The 20216-nt window shown below is 40.8% G+C and overlaps 1 protein-coding gene across 1 annotated transcript in view; it reads left to right on the top strand.

Moving 5' to 3' along the window:
• Positions 1 to 15862: 15862 nt before the first annotated feature.
• Positions 15863 to 20216, top strand: part of LOC127946068 (uncharacterized) — a 431051-nt gene continuing 426697 nt past the window's right edge. Inside the window, exon 1 of the mRNA XM_052542367.1 lies at positions 15863 to 16415. Coding sequence (XP_052398327.1) covers positions 15902 to 16415 — 514 coding nt within the window. The 5' untranslated portion in view covers positions 15863 to 15901. The remainder of the gene's footprint in view (positions 16416 to 20216) is intronic.

Genomic DNA, 20216 nt, shown 5'->3' on the forward strand with positions numbered 1-20216 from the left:
GTAAGGATGATCCAGGTTGTTCTCGAGGGGGAAGGGAGTTAATTCATGTGCTTGCAGTTGTTACCAGGCAGAATCAGTGGTACATTTAATTAGACAGCAATCTGGATGGCAGTCTGCACCCTGCTGTTCTACTGCATTTAATAACATGTTAAGCCATGGGCGGAGGTTAACAAATATATCCCATTACAGATCCTTAGATTAACCAAAGTAAGAAAGAATTAGCACCTAGTCCAGGTATGAGGGATACGCTTGTGAGTGAAATGCACTGACTGCCTGTGGTGTAGGTGATAGTACTTCTACTACTACCTTTAAACGCTTTAGCTCTTTTCCAAAACCCTGTGAGCTGCCAACCTAGACATCATTAATCATGATGTCTCACAGGATAAACAGCAACACGCTGCCTTTAAAGATAATTTTGGCTAAACAATAAGGCAGCATGTATGTATTCTTTACAGGTAAGGCAATATCAGAATGTATTGAATGGTCTACAAATTTAGCTAATACACGTATCAATGTAATACTAAAAAAATCTAAATTAAATGTTCAAATATCTTCACTATAACAATAACTTTTTACCAACATGCTAATGTCAGGTTCTATTGAAATCAACTGTGAGTGGATTCATGTGTGAACTTCACTTGAGGACCCCAGTTTTGTTGGTGTGCATATAAAGTATTCTGCATGAGTCACTTTTTAATTTAGGATTCTGCATAGAATATTCCCACCTCTATAATGGCTCCAGCAGGTTGTTTCAGGAAGAGCCTGTATGTTCAAGTGCACTTGAGCCAGGCTGCTCAAGTGCAGTGTGTAGATGGATAGATGGGTGCTGGTCTCACATCATGTAATGGGCATGTCCGAAGGTGGTGCCATTGCTACCACAGGCTCCTCCTCCATCAAGATGTAGTCATACACTGCCACCTATTTAGACACATTCACCCCCCACATATACACAACTTGTTATTTAAACAGTATTCCAATAATTAATACTAACACTATTTGGTACCTGGGGACTGTTAATGAAAACTCACACATAAAAAAAAAAAAAAAAATGCGCAAATGCTGTACAGAGAGTGCATGTGAATGAGCTTGGCATGAGTTCATGCACACTAAACACACACACAGATGAATTCCAAAATATGTTTTAATTTCAGTAGTTTACTGAAAAAAAAAAAAAAAAAAACACTAGGGTGCCATTATTTTTACATGTATTAATTTAGCAGACGCTTTTATCAAAAGCGACTTGCAGTGCATTCAGGCTATAAATTTTTTTCAACCATATATATATATATATATATATATATATATATATATATATATATATATATATACTGCTTTGGAGCCTATTTGTATCAAAATGTGATTCTGTAAATCATGAAATATTACTGGCTAACGTTAATGCAAAGAAACCAAAAGAGACAATATGATCGCATGTTCATGTAGCTGCATGTGTTTGAGTGTGCGTGTGTGTTGAGATCAAGGGTGTATCTGAGTGCAACTGCATGCTTGCACAAATGTTCACTCTAACGCAATTACCTGCCCTACCTGCGGCCACAGTTCAGCACTCAATGAGATTAATGCAAACCGGAATAGCTGACAGTAATGGTCTGTAATTTACAGCTGTGCTTGTGAGGTGATGAGCTCGGAGACACAGGAATGCAGCATGTCAGGTTTCTGCATAACTCACGTAGCCTCTGACCCTGACACAACACTAACACACCAGCCTACAATACCTGTTTTAGCCTAATCCTTAAATGAGGGAAAGGAAAAACAAAGAAACAAGTGGCCTATATCACTTATTAATACTAGTGTTAAGGGCTATGCTTGGAATAGCATGCTTTTTGTACTATTTTTGCACAGTATGCTAATTTTCTTTATACGTGGAATACTCAGAATACCTATATTTTACTATAGTCTGCTCAACTTGACCTTGCATTTCCAGCAGGTTGAAAAAAACTGGAAATGGTATCAACCTCAACATGGATTCTGTTAACTTTTCCCATGGATCAGGTCTAACTGTGTGCAATTAATTTAAAAGATGATATTCAAATTGCAGTCAGTGTACAATGCATACAACACACTATGCAGTAAACAGGGCGCTAGTGTTCCATTCAGAGCATAGGCAGAGCTTTGAACATCAAAGGCTCATGGAAGACCAGCTGGATATAACAGAGACAAATATAAAAATAAATGAATAAATAAATAAATAAAAATCATATGTTGTGATTAAATCATATTTTAAGTGCGCAGCAGGTCTGATGTCATGAGGGATGGCTCTGATCTAAGTATACGGGTCCCTTGTGTGTGTTATACCTGTAATGCACAGCCCTGCTCTCTTAGAGGAACACATGAGACAAGCAGAGCATCTAACATGCTATATAGGTCATGAATCTCAGATGCATTGGTGTGTGAAGATCACAGTGCCTCTCACCCAACTGGGCCAGCTTCACACTAGTGTCAGTACTGCACAAACACACCCCCTCTGACCTCAAACACACACACGCTATACACATGCTTATAATTTCTCGAACATATGTGTGAATGGCTGTCACGTCACAGGGATGATATATTTTTGTATGGTGATTTGGTATGGGTTTTTGTATTTCTATTTGACTTGGTTTTTAGTTGTAAGGTCTGTGGTTAACACAAGCTCAAGATATTTTCATATTATTCTATTATATAAAATAAATCAGAATTACCCATTTTGTGTTTTTTTTTTTTGTTTTTTGTTTTTTTAAGATTTAAATTGATTTGAATTTTTTTTTAAAAGGTTTTAAGAGGCTGCTGGGGACATTAAACGTCATCATGCTTTTACAGCCTCTTGTTTATTATTGTACTCTTGGAATCTATTCTAACTCAACTGAAAGGGTTCATAGAAGCTTAATGTTGGTAAAGTTGAAGTCATGCTACCGTGGTACACTTTGTTTGTACTTTTAGCTTTTTCTTCTGGCGATTTTATTTAGTCTTCAAATTTAATAAAGTTGTGTTAATTTGTAAAGATGAACATGATGAATAAAACATGTACCTGTAGGAATACACTTTTCTTTGCTACAGACCTTATTTTCTGCAATAATCCAAAAATGGGAAAATCCTATTGTGTTTTTGTTGAGGAAACCAGGGTGCCGTATATTTTTAGCTCATAAAGCACAATAAAAACTCAGTCCACCAGGTCTGGTTGACCAATGCAGAGAAAAAAACAGGACCTCATCCTCTGAGACTGGAAATACTGTGAGGGACGTTTGGAAGAATTCAACAGGCCTGAATTCAGATAACCATGACTTACTTTCTTTCTGTTTCTGTTTTCTTTGTTTTAGCAGGAAGTTTTCAGACCACTGCTGAGTTTATAAACTCAATGTGACCCCCTCATTGGCTCTGTAATTACGACTCCTCTGGAAAAACATAGGTCTTGTCAGGCAGCTTCAGAGCGAAGCAGAACTTTAATTTCACTGTGTACCCATGTCTTGATTTTCCAACTACTTAAGACTGTTGGCTAAACAAAGGTTGTGCTGGTGGGTTGCAAATTGAGAGTCATTACTGCAGAAAATTAGACACTTCTTAAAACACAGAGTGCCTGGAGAGAAGGTCCATACTGTGCATTGTCACAGGACCCATCAAACGTCATCGGCAAGATATGAGTGAGCAAATTGCAAACACTCAAAACCTTTTCTCTGAATGATTCATGTGTGGTCTGGACAGATACTGAAGACTCTGTTGTTAAGTGCTTTGTGCGCCATGACATTTCAAGTGTCTCTGCTCTTTGTCACTTTAGCAACATCTCATTGTGTTTAATCTACATGTGTAATTCCACTGTCAGAAATCACAAAATCTGTATTCTGAGTGTTTCATACATTGCATCTTGGTTATTCCTTTGAACCTTTTCTTAAATGCAAGAATACTTTGTGGATGCTTCTCTCTAGCACTGTCTTCGTGCTGACGGTAAGTGCTTGACTCAGACTCAGTACCTGGTTGTTCTCAGGGAACTCATCTGTGGGTTAATCAGATAGGATTCAAGTGAGCTAACCTAATTCTAACCAATCAAGCTTCGATTTATTGTGGATGCCTGTATTCAGAAATCTGATAGAGTCCATATAAGTCTCTTTATTTGAATCTGGAGAGACAGCCATTGCTTATTTTAGGACTATAAACATCAAACCATGTCTCCCAGCTGCAACATAAATTCAGATATTGCAGGCTTTACGGTAAACGGACAGACAGGCAGGGGTCCAGGAAGTGAAAAAATGGACTGGTGCTCCATTCCACTCCAAATGAAACAGTGTCTATGCCCAATCAAATGAGATTACACATTTGTAAAAATGGATATCAAAAATTTGATAAGTGCATTATTTAAGTGCGAGTACCTTCTCCCTAATACACCAGCCTGTGCGAAAGCTGATGTTTAATGGAGTAATAACTGCAGCACCAGGTCAGAAGAGAACAGCTTTATAAATACTGACATAAAAGGGCCAAATTGATTCAGCAATTTCAGATGGACCCAAATGTTCTTGTGTAAAACAAAATGCAATTACTAATTATACTAACAAAAATAAGTACATAGCTTATAAACATGTAAATATGCATAGGAAATGTTCTGTTGCAATCTTCCACATCTTTCTTTTATTTTTGAGCAATTTTTTGATTTCTCAAAGGGGTCATATGATGTGATTTCAAGTTTTCCTTTCTCTTTGGAGCGTTACAAGCTGTTCGTGAATAGATAAGATCCCTAAAGTCTCAAACCCAAAGAGATATTCTTTATAAAAGTTAAGACTCATCCACGCCCTCCTTAAACGCTTCGTTAAAACAGGCCTCCACATGCCAGGACGCGGTAGGACATGCAGAGGAAGAAACAGGGTCTGGGTCCAAATGCAGGGAAGAAATTACTTTAATATAAATGAAACAAAAAAAGCAAACAAGACAAAAACCAAACCGAACAGATATCCAGTAGCAATAATACAGCCAGACAGAGTGGTGTGTGAGAAGAGAATATATAGTCCATGACAATGAGCAACAGCTGTGTGTGATTGAGAGACAGGTGTGCGGTTTAAAGGTTTTGGCTGCATCCGAAATCGCATACTTCTCTACTATATAGTATGGAAAAAGCAGTATGCGACAAATTAGTATGTTTGAATCTTTTGTGTTCATAAAAGTGTAGGCGAGAATTGCAATAATTCTCACGAGATTCAGTTGTACGTATACTTAATTTGCATTCTAATATGCCTACTCCGTAGGGGAAAAAGAGTATGTTAAGAAAGAAGTACGTTCGAAACCTTAAACCATAAAACAGTAGGGGAGAAATCCCCGGATGTCCTACTGCTTCAGCCAAGATTCTGAAGGGTTCATCGATAGATACTTTTCAATCCCAGGATACCCTGCGGAAAGGATAAATCATCATCGAACGTGAAGGAGAGCAGCGACAAGGGTGTTTACAAAGGCGAGTATTATAAAACAAAACAAGGTTCCCATTTGATAAGATCGTATTTTTTTAGCTACTGTAGAGTAAATTGTTGATATGTTAAGGTGTAAAGACAATAGCCAGTAACATAACAGTATATTTGTAAAAAAAAAACAAAAACAACAAAAAAAACGTTTTATTATGTAAAGCGAACAGCCGATCTCCAGCACATGTACGTCTCCAAAGTGGATTTGCATGAACTATATACATCTTAAAGGCGATTAAATGTCTATTTAATATGAGACAGAAATGTTCTAAGATAATTGCAAAAGAGCAAATCACATGAAGTGCATCTGAGTGAGAGATGTTTGTTATGTAGATTTCACTGTCTACATTGCTTTAGATGAATGTAAGTAATTTAAATAAATCTACATTAAGTACACATAAGTTATCTATTTAATTTGACCATTAGTACTGTTTATAAATTGTGGAGCTCTAGTGTTGGGTAAAAAGTGAGTGAACACATCACAAGCTAAGAAGTCCTCGGCCAAGAAGTCCTGTCACTAGGGGGTCAGGACTTCAGAGGGCAGCCCCTGCTGGGGTAATTATCAATAAATAAATACATTTTGTCCTTCAGTTAATTGTAACAGTGTCATTTATTAAAGGGGTGCGGCCAAATATACCAAAAAGCCCATAAAACCTAAACGAAAAAACTCAAACCTTTACGAAATTTGGTGAAATCATATTGAAGATGGATCTTAAGTAGTCAAGTCAAGACAAGTCACCTTTATTTCTATAGTACTATATATATATATATATATATATATATATATATATATATATATATATATATATATATATATATATATATATATATATATATATATAGGTCATAAATGCATGGATTGAAATTTCTGCATTTGACATTGAGAGCAAAGGCCATAATTATATTTTTCAGATGGTAAAATGTAGTTTTACAAATGCTAGAAACATGGCTTTCTAAAGACAGTGTAAGGGAAACAGGTCAATTTAGCTCAAAGGGAATCATTTAAGATTTTAAAGGGAATTTGAACAGAATCACTGTTTCATGGCTGGTCACGGAGACGCCCTGCGATTCAGTGAACTAGCCGTTTAACATCAAATCTGCGCTGGATACTAATATCCAAACTATAGTGAAACACTATCAATTAGCACAGTAACAAGATCGGCAGTTTAAGACATTAACTTGTAAGCACAAAACACAAAATACTTCTCTTTTCAATATGAATAAGGCTTTATTAGATAAATCTAAGACATATAAACTAATCTAACACATAAACGCACGCAAACACACATTCACACAAGTTGTAGGAAGGTCGAAAGTTAAGGAAAGATGAGTTTAAGAGAATGGAAATATGGAATCCCAAGTTTACAGCAATACGTTAAATTGCATAGACATGAACAACCATCAATCACGTAATTAGCGCTCGCATTGAGTTCCTCAATGGGGTTAAAATTATATTAGATACACCAGCACAACAAATATCTGGGAATACGTTGCCTTCGTTTGCTGTGAAAGGGACTCCAGTTGAAAGGGGTATCCCGGTGTCGCTGATTGGCTGGAAGTTCAGTAGTGAAGTGACGTCTTGGGAAGCCCGTGGTTGTTGGGCGTTGGCTGAAAGTGCAGAGTCGTGTTCGCTGGTTGAAGTTGAATGGACGTTACAAAACTTAGCTCAGAACACGAAACTCTCAAACGGAAAAGAAAAGAAATAAAGTTTGACGAGACTAGGTTGTTTTCTTTCTCATGGTGGCATAGTAGCAGCAGGCAGGCACGCTGGAACCGCGCTCAAAGAACAATGATGACTAACCGCATGGCTAGATGCTAAAAGCTAAGAGCCGGCATGACTGATAGCACGAGCAAGGCTGGAACTAAAAGCCGACATGGCTAATAGCAGCAGCTAGGGACTAAAAGCAGATTAAAAGCAAGGCATGACTGATAGCACAAGCAATGCTAGAACTAAAAGCCGACATGGCTAATAGCAGCAGCTAGACTAGAACTAAAAGCAAAAATTTAATCGTATCCAAAGTATTTAAACTTTCTTGTTGGCCCCCCTCAAATGTTGCCTTGACCAATCAGATATGTTCTTGGGGTGGGTATCATAAATCATTTGTTTATCTTACCAAGCATGTGGTTCTTGCCTCACAGGGTCTAATTTTGGACATGATTCCTATAACATGATTATGATATATTTTACAAATAAATGATTGTCAGGACAATATCAAGCCAGAAAATGCGATTATTTCAATACTAGACATGACTATGTATCCTATAGTTATCAAAAGACATACACAATAAGTGATTATACATGATAGTCAAATGTGTGGGTTACACGTAAATGAATATGGAGTTAAGCAATGGAATGATTCATTCATAAGTCTTTTTTGAGTTCATTCTGGTCCATATATAATATATAAAAAGGGTTTCTTTGCCATTCTCTGGCAAAGGACTTTTCTGTGAAGACAAAGGTTTAAAGCCCTTCCCCCTTAGGAATTTCAGTCTGGTTCTTCTGGGTGGGGGGAAGTCAATGCAAGTATTTAACTTGATCTCCTGGGTTTACATGTGATGTCCAGCGTTGCATTTCAATCACGAACAATAAATTTGACAATCTCTTCTTCGAATTAAAATTGTTAATAATTGCTCTATTGGTGTTAATGTTGAAAGCTGTTGTGTGAACAAGTTGGTTGGTTGGTTATCTTGCTTGGTTCCTGTGGCACTAGAACTGATTTATGACTTCCTGAGGAATTCAGCTCATGTTTCAATGCACACAGCTCTGATAGACTCTTTGATTTGTCTGATTTGACTCATTTCTGCTACAACAGATTGCTATCAAATAGCACACCTAGGTTCCTAACTGATGACGAAGAATTGACAGAGCAGCCATCAAGTCTTAGACAGTGTTCTAGGTAATTACATGGAGAGTTTTTAGGTCTTATAATTAACACCTCAGTTTTTTCAGAATTTTGCAGTAAGAAACTACTCGTCATCCAGTTTTTTATATTGACTATGCATTCCATTAGTTTTTCAAATTGTTGTCTTTGACCGGGCCGCGAAGAAATATAGAGCTGAGTATCATCAGCATAACTGTAACAAGGAGTCAGAGGCGTTTGGATGCATGTGCAGAATTTTATTAAGAGAATGGTCATACAGGCAGAAATCAGGAATGGCGTCAGGTGTGTTAGGGATATCCAGAATCATTAACGGTAACAAACGGAGGTCGGGGTAGGCAGCAGAGAATCAGAGTCAGTAACACAATCCAAGATCAGACACGGGAAAACAAACAGAAGGGAAAACGCTCGGAAATGCTAGACAGGCTAAACAAGACTTCGCAGTGAGTGAGAGTGATTGTGCTGCCTTTATGTGTGTGTAAATGAGGTGCAGGTGTGGCAAGGAAATTGGCTGATAAATGAGGTGCAGGTGTGGCAAGGTGATTGCGATGCAGTGACTCATGGGGAATGTAGTTCGGGTGTGGTGCAACAGTATGAGAGGTGTTAGTGTCCAATTGATATCTGGTGGTTGATGGGTGGAATGGTCCTGAGTGGAGTGCCCTATACTGAAGTTCATGGGCACTACATCTAATGATCGTGACAATAACAGTGAAAGCCAACACCATGTTTCCTGATGATATCTCCCAAGGGTAACATGTAAAGCGTGAAGAGTAACGGCCCTAGTACTGATCCTTGAAGTACTCCATACTGCACTTGTGATCGATATGATACCTCTGCATTCACTGCTACGAATTGATGGCAGTCATATAAGTACGATTTAAACCATGCTAATGCACTTCCATTAATGCCAACAAAATGTTCTAGTCTATGCAAATGTTGCGGTCAATTGTGTCAAATGCAGCACTAAGATCCAATAGCACTAATAGAGAGATACAACCACGATCAGATGATAAGAGCAGGTCATTTGTAACTCTAAGGAGAGCAGTCTCAGTACTATTATACGGTCTAAATCCTGACTGGAAATCCTCACAGATACCATTTTTCTCTAAGAAGGAATATAATTGTGAGGATATTAACTTTTCTAGTATTTTGGACAGAAAAGGGAGTTCAATCAGGACCACTTCGGTCAAGTATATTTATGACAATTATAATTGCATACAGTTAGTGTTGGCGGTATGGTTATGTTCTGGGCAACACTCTACACGCCTGTCCATGCAGCCATGCTTGGACAGAGTGGGGAGAGCAGCAAGACAAACCCTCCTGGGGTACAGAACAGAACCATTATAAGCATATATAATTACAATTCACAATTACATGAGTTGTAAACAAAATGACATAGAGACTGCTTCCAATGAAGACACTGTAAAGAAAGAACAAGTTAGATCAGATTTCAGGTTCAGTTGGTGGAGTTGGGGTTGGAGGAGGGAGTTAATTGCAAGCAGCAATGCGATGGAAGAGACACTGGAAAACGGGAACTTAAATAGACCGCAGGTGATAGGTGTCAAGACTGGATTGGTACACATCAGGAACAGCTGACTGTCAGCTGATGCAAGCGTGACTAACCTGGCCTGACTGAACTAACGCGATGCTCGATTTCAATCAGGACCATTTCCGTCAAGTATGTTTATGACAATTATAATTGAATGCAGTTAGTGTTGGCGGTATGGTTATGTACTGGGCAACACTCCCCACGCCTGTCCATGCAGCCATGCTTGGACCGAGCGGGGAGAGCAGCAAGACAAACCCCCAAAACAACCATATGCCAAAACTCCCCAACACAACTGATGAAATTTGAATGGCCAGCAATGAGAAATGTTGATTGATACTTTCTTTATGGGGGAAGCATCACCCAAACTCGGAGAGAAGCATACAACAAGCATGTTGCTTAGCTGCTTATGCAAAATATTTGAGAGAACTGTATGGGGGAAGCATACACCCCTAGCAGCAGCAGCAGCCTAATACGATGGCAGTTTGTATATCATTCAATTTAAGTCTAACATGCTGAAAAATCACATTAAGGGGGAAGCATGCACCCCTAGCAGCAGCAGCAGCAGCCTAATAAGATGGCAGTTTGTATATCATTCAATTTAAGTCTAACATGCTGAAAAATCACATGAAGGTGGGTGCATCACCCAACGTTAAGCAATAGAGGACGTGCAACAAGTATGTTCTTAAAATGCTTAGCAACTGTGATTGTAAAGGGGGAAGCATACGCTCCTAGCAGCAGCAGTCTGATATGATGGCAATATTATCCAATTTTATTTATCTACCATGCTGTAAAATCACAAAGGGGAAAGCGTCACCTCAAGTTAAGCAACTGAGGATGTGCAACAAGCATGTTTCTTAACCCTTAAAGACCTAGAACATTTTTGGGGCGCCTGACACACCTGCACTTTTCTTTGTTTTTCAAACCTATTCTAGCAGTCAGCATCAAGTGCCATATACCATTTTAAACAGGAGGACTTACAGTTTAAGTTTAACTAATTTTAAGTCTCAATTTTACTTTTGTTTTCTCAAAGAATGAATGAAATTACAGAATTTTAAGAAAAATGCAAGCAACAGTTGGGTGTTTTTTACTGTGTACTCAAACATAAACTCCTAAAGTTTGGATATATTTCTTTAGAAAGTTGTGTCTGGGTGTTTTACACTTCCAAATAAAATTTTGTTTAGATATACCATTCCCCAAGCAAATTATAGCCATTTATTACAATATTGTTATCTGCGCTTTTAAGTAAAAAAAACAGGCCTATTTCGAAAACTAACAATAGAGATGTGTCCAAAAACATTTTAATGAGTAAAGAAAATGGTAAGAGTGTTATTTGATAACAAAACCAAACAAAAAAAGTTTTTTTCTTCTTCTGAGAAATATATTTTCAATCTGAGTGTGAATAATAAACACAATCTATGCAGCATATAGTAAAAACAATTGCACAAACTGTCTTACTGCACTGCAAAAATAGATAAAATGATTCACAAACTTCACCAAACGAGTGAGAAATATTCAGAGTGCAATGGAAAAAATACTGCAAACTACCTTATTGAACTAAATATTTATTAGGGGTGTAACGATACGCGTATTCGTATTGAACCGTTCGTTGGACTAATTAATTATATTTGGAAAATAAATACAAAATTGTGAAATATAATGATATGCGTTCAACAAGGTAGCCCAAAAACCCAAACGACGTAACAGGCAACGCCCCTGACACTCCCGAAGAAGAAAAAACACCAACTTATATGTTTATGTTAGGCTACTCATTCGGGCGCTCGCTCACTCAGTACGCGCTAAAGGCTTGTTGCAAAATGGCCTGCACGTTATTAGATAGAAGAACTGTTATAAATAGAATGTATGCACGGGCAGTTTTGAAAACTCCACCTACTTTGCTCTTGGCATAGTGCAGCACAAATCGCATTGTATCTGAAGGGCAACGCTGAGCCCAGGGTCCAGCGCCGCGCATACCGCGTCCTGTGTGAAAGACCCTTTAGCCATTTTGCAACGAGCCTTCACCACGTACTGAGTGAGCGAGCGCATTACTCTGTAGTGGAAAACGCAGGTTTTAAGAACATGCTTAATGTAATTGAGCCCCGTTACAATATTCCTTCACGAGCCCATTTCAGCCGGACCGTAATTCCTGCTTTAGTTATAGGGTCCCATAAAAAAAGTTACATCTTTGTATTTGTTCATAACTACTACAACAATATAACATTTTAATTTTTTTTTTTATAAGGAGTTGTTTTTGTTTTATACAGTATGCTGCTAAGAAAACACCATAGAAGATGGGTAAAGAATAGCTCCATCATTGTTCAATGTAAAAAAAAAAAAAAACATACTTTGTTTTAATAAATAAAAACATTTTTTAAAAATCAAGGAAATTTATCTGCCAATTTTTTTCTTTTTGCTGTATCTAAAACGTACCGAACCGTACCGAACCGAACCGTGACACCAGTGAATCGTATCGAACCGAACCGTTACACCCCTAATATTTATATAATTATTTAATCATTTATCATCATAGGATATTATAATTTATTGGTCCGCTGCCTGTATTCTGCATCAGCATCGATTTTACTAGGACATCGCCTAGAGACCCACTGTTGAAATTCCAGTGCTTTATCAGATATGTACCACTATTTCATCCTTGGTTTTGATTTGTTTTATTTCAAATTTCTCTGTCGTGCGTTTTTTTTTGTGCTTTTTCAGACAGTTTTCTCATGCAAATGTGTTAGTTTGTGTTTGTATCCATGCACTCAAGACAGACTTCACTTTCACTTTGTGTTCGTTCATATTTTAAAAGCAATATGTTAAGTAGTAGTTCAAGTGACTACTTATTGGTCGAATATGGTACAGTTTGAACCAATCTGTGCTCGGGGTGGGCCTACACGTCAACAATCATTTCTGTTTGGCTCAGAGGAACGAAAGCATTGGTTTCGTCTGACGAATCAATGTTGTCAAAATGCGATGACGTAATCACGTGCACTACGGTGCCTCTGAATATCCAAATGAGATACATATCTCCAAAATGTGGAGAATCTCTGCTTTACATCACTTTTTAAAGCATTCAGATAGGATTAGCGGTTCAAAAGTTACTAAACATTAAAAAAACAACAGTTATTTTTAGCCGCGGGTGGCTGTCTCGGTCTTTGAGGGTTAAGATGCTTAAATCTCATGCCAATCCCGAGTACCCACAGAGCAGTACGAATCCCCATCTCCAAAAGTCCCCAGCCTGGTTATATCTGCAAAACAAAAATACAGCTTCCGATTCTCTCTGGAAAAAAACAAGCCCCTGGAGGCATGCTGTGGGCGGAGCTATAATACTGATTTGTGTTGTTTCCATAACATATATTCACTTATGTGCTGATTTCCAACAAAAGACAGAAATCTGATGCAGTTGTTCTTACCTGACTGGGGTCTTTTACCATGTTTTAATAGCAAACATTGTGCAAATCCACCGTCAACCTGGTCTTGTTTATAAAAAAAAATCATCACTGAAATGACGAGAACAACACTTGCTACACTCGATTGCTGCCCCAGAAAAGCAACTGCTTCCATGGTCCATGTAACGCTAGGTTCTTTGAGAAGCTGAACGTGGTAAACTTTCCCCTCACATCCAAAACACACTTGTCCATGTTCTCATGGCCTTATCGGCGTGTCCTTAGAGCGATTGCATGCTCTAGCTGCGTATTGCTCCAGGTGTATGAAAACAGATGCATAAATGCTGCTGCAAATACGCTTAATATTTGTTCCTGCAACTGATGCAAAAACATGTTTACCACCAGGCAACATACACAGCGATATGGATTAAAAAGCATTCACTTATCTTAGATGCAGATTTTGTTCTGAAACAAACTGCAACAATTTGATTTGCAAGCAGCGATGCGATCAGTTAATTGCAAGCAGCAATGCGATGGAAGAGACACTGGAGAATGGGAATTTAAATAGACCGCAGGTTATAGGTGTCAAGACTGGATTGGTACACATCAGGAACAGCTGACTGTCAGCTTGTGCAAGCGTGACTAACATGGCCTGACTGAACTAACGCGATGCTCGATATTCGAGATCGGTTAACTAGTTCTTTGGGGTCAAGTTGTGTTCTTTTAATGAGACGCTTAATAACAGCCAGTTTGAAGGTTTTGGGGATCCTAATGACAGTGAGGAATTAATAATAGTCAGAAGATGATCTGTGACTTCTGGAAGCACCTCTTTTAGGAGCTTAGATGGAATAGGGTCTAACATACATGTTGTTGGTTTAGATGATTTAACAAGTTTATACAATTCTTCCTCTCTTGTAGTAGAGAATGAGTGGAACTGTCCCTTAGGGGATCTATAGTGCACTGTCTGATGCGATACTCTAGTTGACGGCTGAATGGTTACAGTTTTATATCTAATAGTATCGATTTAAGAAGTAGTTCATAAAGTCATTACTGCTGTGATGTTGGGAAATGTCAACAGTTGTTGAGGCTTTATTTTTCATTAATTTAGCCACTGTATAGAAGAAATACCTGGGGTTATGTTTGTTTTCTTCTAAAAGAGAAGAAAAGTAATCAGACTTAGCAGTTTTTAATGCTTTTCTGTAGGATAGGTTACTTTCCCGCCAAGCAATACAACATACTTCTAGTTTTGTTTTCCTCCAGCTGCACTTCAGTTTTTGGGCTGCTCTCTCTAGGGTGCGAGTATGCTCATTATACCATGGTGTCAGACTGTTTTCCTTAACCTTCCTTAAGTGTAGAGGAGCAACTGTATTTAAAATGCTAGAAAAGAGAGAGTCCATAGTTTTTGTTACATCATCGAGTTATTCTGAGGTTCTAGATATGCTAGGGAATTTGGATACATCAGGAAGATAACTTACGAAGCAGTCTTTCGTGGTAGAAGTGATGGTTCTACCATACTTGTAACAAGAAGTAGAATTTACAATTTTGGCTATATGAAGTTTGCACAAAACTAAATAATGATCTAAGATATCATCACTTAGCTGCATAATTTCAACACCATCAACATAAAATCCATATGACAGTATTAAATCTAGAGTATGATGTCGACAATGAGTAGGTCCTGAGATGTGTTGTCTAACCCCAATGGAGTTCAGAATGTCTATAAATCCTGATCCCAATGCATCTTTTTCATAATCAACATGGATATTAAAATCACCAACTATTAAAACTTTATCTGCAGCCAGAAATAACTTGGATGTAAAATCACCAAACTCTTTAATAAAGTCTGTATGGTGCCCTGGTGGCCTGTATACAGTAGCCAGTACAAACATCATAGGGGATTTATCATTAACATTTGTTTCTCTGGCTAATGTCTGTGTGTGAATATGCTTATAGAGTATCAATATACTAGTTTAATCATTTATTTCGGTGTGTGTGTCTGTCTGTGAGCCTATTCTCCATTTTGGATGAGTTTAACTGTAATCCATACACCCAGGTTGGCCATTACCACCTCAGAGGTCTTATTGTGCTCGAACTCCGGTAATTGCTGCTTGCAGCTATATTTATTATTAGGGGCCAAGCTCCGAAGGTGCAAGGCACCTATTGTATCCGTTAGCACATTTTTTTTCTTCTGCCGCAAGTCTATGGCTGTCACACACCTGGACTCATTTAACTTGTTTTTGCCCGTGACCCAGTTTCTGTCTTCCGTGTCTAGTTTGATTAGTTCCCAGGTGTGTCTATTATCTTCCTCATGTGTTCCATGTCCCTGTTAATTTAATGATTCCATCCACCTGTGTTTCCACATTATCCTTTGTACTTAAGCCTTGTCCTTTCAGTTCTGTTTGGTCGGGTCTTCTCACTTGTTACTCACTTGTGACCACTTGCTACTTACGTGTGTCTACCTCTGTGCTCCATGTTGGATATCCCCTGTGTTGGATATATTAAAAGCCTTATTCCGTTTATCCTCGACTCCGTATTCCTTCAGGCAGCGTAAAACCGTGACAGAAGACCCGACCATAAGAAGAAAATAGAAAACTGCGTGTTTTTTTTCCCTCCGTTTTGTTTTTGTGTTTTCAAAGTCTTTTTGTTTCGTAGTGTTCTATGGATCCCCTCTATCGTCCCGAATTCCTCATCCTCCTGCTGAAGCAGGAAGGACGTTCTCTCGAGGACCATACCAGACAGTTTTTCCTATTAGCTAATGCCACCAGCTACCCGGACGGCGCGCTCTGCACCTTCTACAACACCAGCCTGAACTCCAAATGCAGAGCGTTGTCGTCCGAAGATGGTCCTCGGGAGGATTTCGCCGCATACGTGGAGTGGACTCTGGCGAGAAATGGCTCACCTTTCACCATCTGCCCCATAGAGGATCTCGCCAGTCCCACTCCCGACCCAGAGACCAGCCAGCCACCACCACGCCGCACGGAGCCAGAGCCCACCGCAGCCGCAGAGCCCGAGCCATCCACTGACAGGGAACAGGATCTCGAGAGCGCGACTGACCAGGTGTGTGAGCCGGCAACACCGTGCATCGTGGGAGTCCTCGTGGAGATCGAGGGCGTGGAGGAAAGCCCTGCCCACACTCCTGCGACTGAGGGTGAGCTGTATGCAGTCTCTGAAGGTCATAAGGAGCAAGCTCTGGATCTGATGGACTGGTCTATGGAGGTAATCCCTAATTTTCCTGTTTCCCCGCTGGTTCCGCCCAGCCCTGAGTTTTCTGTTTCTCCGCTGGTTCCGCCCAGCCCTGAGTTTTCTGTTTCTCCGCTGGTTCCGCCCAGCCCTGAGTTTTCTGTTTCTCCGCTGGTTACGCCCAGCCCTGAGTTTCCTGTATCTCCGCTGGTTCCGCCCAGCCCTGAATTTTCTGTTTCTCCGCTGGTTCCGCCCAGCCCTGAGTTTCCTGTGTCTCCGCTGGTTCCGCCCAGCTCTGAATCTCCTGTGTCTCCGCTGGTTCCGCCCAGCTCTGAATCTCCTGTGTCTCCGCTGGTTCCGCCCAGCTCTGAATCTTCTGTGTCTCCGCTGGTTCCGCCCAGCTCTGAATCTTCTGTGTCTCCGCTGGTTCCGCCCAGCTCTGAATCTTCTGTGTCTCCGCTGGTTCCGCCCAGCTCTGAATCTTCTGTGTCTCCGCTGGTTCCGCCCAGCTCTGAATCTTCTGTGTCTCCGCTGGTTCCGCCCAGCTCTGAATCTTCTGTGTCTCCGCTGGTTCCGCCCAGCTCTGAATTTTCTGTTTCACCGCTGGTTCCGCCCAGCCATGATTTTTCTGTTTCACCACTGGTTCCGCCCAGCCCTGAATCTTCTGTGTCTCCTGCATTCCCTCCCAGCCTCCCTCTCCCGCCTCCTCCCAAACCTGCTGGTCCCTCTACTCCTCTTTCGCTGGTTCCGTCCAGTCCTGATCCTCCTGTCCTTCCTCCCATCCTTCTCCTCTCTCCTCCTCCTAGACCAGCCAGTTCCTCGCCATCCCTGCTGGTGCCAGTCAGTCCCGCAGCTCACCCTCAGTCCGCGCCATCGGGGCGCAGTGGTTCGCCGCTGGACTGCCAGTCTCCAGCTCCGCCTTGGCGTGTTAAGGCCCTGTCTCCGCCTCCAGCCTCCGAGCCCTGGACTCCTCCTCGGTCCTTCGACCCAGCGGCTCCGCCTTGGCTCTTAGCTCCCTCGTCTCCACCGTGGCCTGTCATCCCACCTGCTCCACCGGGCTCCCTCGTCCCTCCGGCTCCACCTTGGTCAGTCGTCGACCATCCGCCGCCTCGGGACTCCACTCCTCTGGTTCCACCTCGTCACTCCATCCCTCCGGCTCTGTCAGGCTCCTCCTTCCCTCCGGTTCCACCTCCATCCTCGGTCGCTCCGGCTCCACAGCGGTCTGCCAGGACCCTGCCTCCGCCTTGGTCGCCTGAGCCTTCTGCTCCACCTAGGCCCTCCGGAACCTCGACGTCCCCCTGGCTCTGCGGCTGTGCTGCTCCATCTTGGGCTCCTCACCCATCGGTGCAGTCTCCGCCTGTCGGCCCCCTGGTGTCGTCGACCCTTCCTTCACCATGGCTCCTCCCGCCGTCGACTCCACCTTGGATCTCCGTCCTGGCTGGTCTCTGGTGGACCATCTGGCTCCTCCTGCTCCTGTCTCCTCCCTGGCTCCTTCCTCCGTCGTCTCCTCCCTGGCTCCTCCTTCTGTGGTCCCTGTCTGCTGGCCCCCTCCTGGGAGTCCGTCCTCCACCGGAACCTCCTCCCAAGTTCCCACCCACGCCTCCCTCTGTTGTTTCTACGGTGCGAGGACGCACCTACCGGGAGGGGGGAGTACTGTCACACACCTGGACTCATTTAACTTGTTTTTGCCCGTGACCCAGTTTCTGTCTTCCGTGTCTAGTTTGATTAGTTCCCAGGTGTGTCTATTATCTTCCTCATGTGTTCCATGTCCCTGTTAATTTAATGATTCCATCCACCTGTGTTTCCCCATTATCCTTTGTACTTAAGCCTTGTCCTTTCAGTTCTGTTTGGTCGGGTCTTCTCACTTGTTACTCACTTGTGACCACTTGCTACTTACGTGTGTCTACCTCTGTGCTCCATGTTGGATATCCCCTGTGTTGGATATATTAAAAGCCTTATTCCTTTTATCCTCGACTCCGTATTCCTTCAGGCAGCGTAAAACCGTGACAATGGCAGCCCATAGAACCGATTGCGGGAAAGTTGTATAATTTGGCATAAATTGTATAATTTGGTTGTATAATTTTGGCATCCATTGTATAATTTGGATTTCCTCTGAATCCATGCCTCATGCCAAGTCAATTTAATCCCAAAATTCTAAAATCGCAAGGTTTAGTTTTCTTCTATTTTCAATTTTTCAAAAAACCTACTTTTTCGAACTCGTCCTAGACGGTTAGTCCAATTTTCACGAAAATTGTCTCAGATCATCTTCAGACCATGCTGGCAAAAAGTTATGGAATTCAAGTTGATTTGTCCAACTGTTCTCGAATGACACGTGAACAAATTTGACGAAAAGCAGGCAAAAATGCATGTGAGGCTATATCTCGGCAACGGTTTGGCATATTGAGACCAAACTTGGTGTGTGTTATAATAAGCATGACCTGAGACTACCTGCAGTGTTTAGATACAGCGCCACCTAGTGGTCAGGAGATATGAAAAATGCATATTTTGGATTATATCTTCTGAATGGTTTGGCGAAAAATCACACAACTTCTCTCTTTAGATTCAGTGAGTCATGTCGAGTCGTATGAATTTCCCATGTCAGCCATTTTAGGCGTCGGCCATTTTGAATTATGTTTTAAAATGATGTATATATCATAAATATTCGGCTCCATGCCCTGAACGTACTCAAAAAGTTTGGTGCCAGCGCCACCTTGTGGTCAAGAGTTATAATAAAATATCACAAAAATGCTAACAGCTTTTGAATCAATTAGACTATTGAAATGAAAAGTGTCTCACTATATCCTTTCGGTCATGCCAAGAGCATCGATACCAATTATGCGAAAATTGGCCATACTTCCTTTCCGCCATTTTGAAAAATGTTGAAAATCTACTTTTTCGAAATCCTCCTAGACCGTTAGTCAGATTTTCACCAAATTTGACGTGGATCATTTTCAGACCATGCTGGCAAGAAGTTATGGATTTCGTGTCGATATACAAAACGGTTCTCATTAAGCGCATCAACGAATTTGCTGGAATGGTCCCAAAATGCATTTGAGGCTGTATCTCTGCAACACTTTGACATATTTGCACCAAACTTTGTTTGTGTCATCGTCACCTCACACTGAACATGCCACATACATTTGGTAACAGCGCCACCTATTGCCCAAGAGTAATAAACCATTCATTAACCTTCAATTATGAAATTTACAAAAATGGTAATAACTTTTGATTGCATTAGGCTATTGTAATGAAAATGATCTCAAAATATTCCTTAGGTTGTGCCGACAATAGACATACCAATCTTTTAGTAGGATATCTGAACTTCCTGTCCGCCATTTTGATTAATGTTGAAAATATACTTTTTCGAACTTCTCCTAGACCTTTAGTCTGATTTTCACCAAATTTGACATGGATCATCTTCCGACCATGCTGGCAAAAAGTTATGGATTTCGTGTCAATATACAAAACGGTTCACATTTAGCGCATCAACAAATTTGCCGGAAGTGTGCCAAAATGCATTCGAGGCTGTATCTCTGCAAAGCTTTGACATATTTGCACCAAACTTTGCATGTGCCATTATCACCTCACACTGACCATGCCACATAAATTTGGTAACAGCGCCACCTATTGGCCAAGAGTCATGAACCATTAATAAACCCTGAATAATTACACATAAAAATTCTAATAACTGTTTAGTGCATTAGCCTATTACAATGAAACTGGTCTCAAAATATTCCCTGGCTTATGCCGACAACATAGATACCAAATATGCCAGAGTAAGCCGAACTTAATG

This window comes from Carassius gibelio, chromosome A24 (assembly GCF_023724105.1).
Source record: "Carassius gibelio isolate Cgi1373 ecotype wild population from Czech Republic chromosome A24, carGib1.2-hapl.c, whole genome shotgun sequence".
Lineage (NCBI taxonomy): Eukaryota > Metazoa > Chordata > Actinopteri > Cypriniformes > Cyprinidae > Carassius > Carassius gibelio.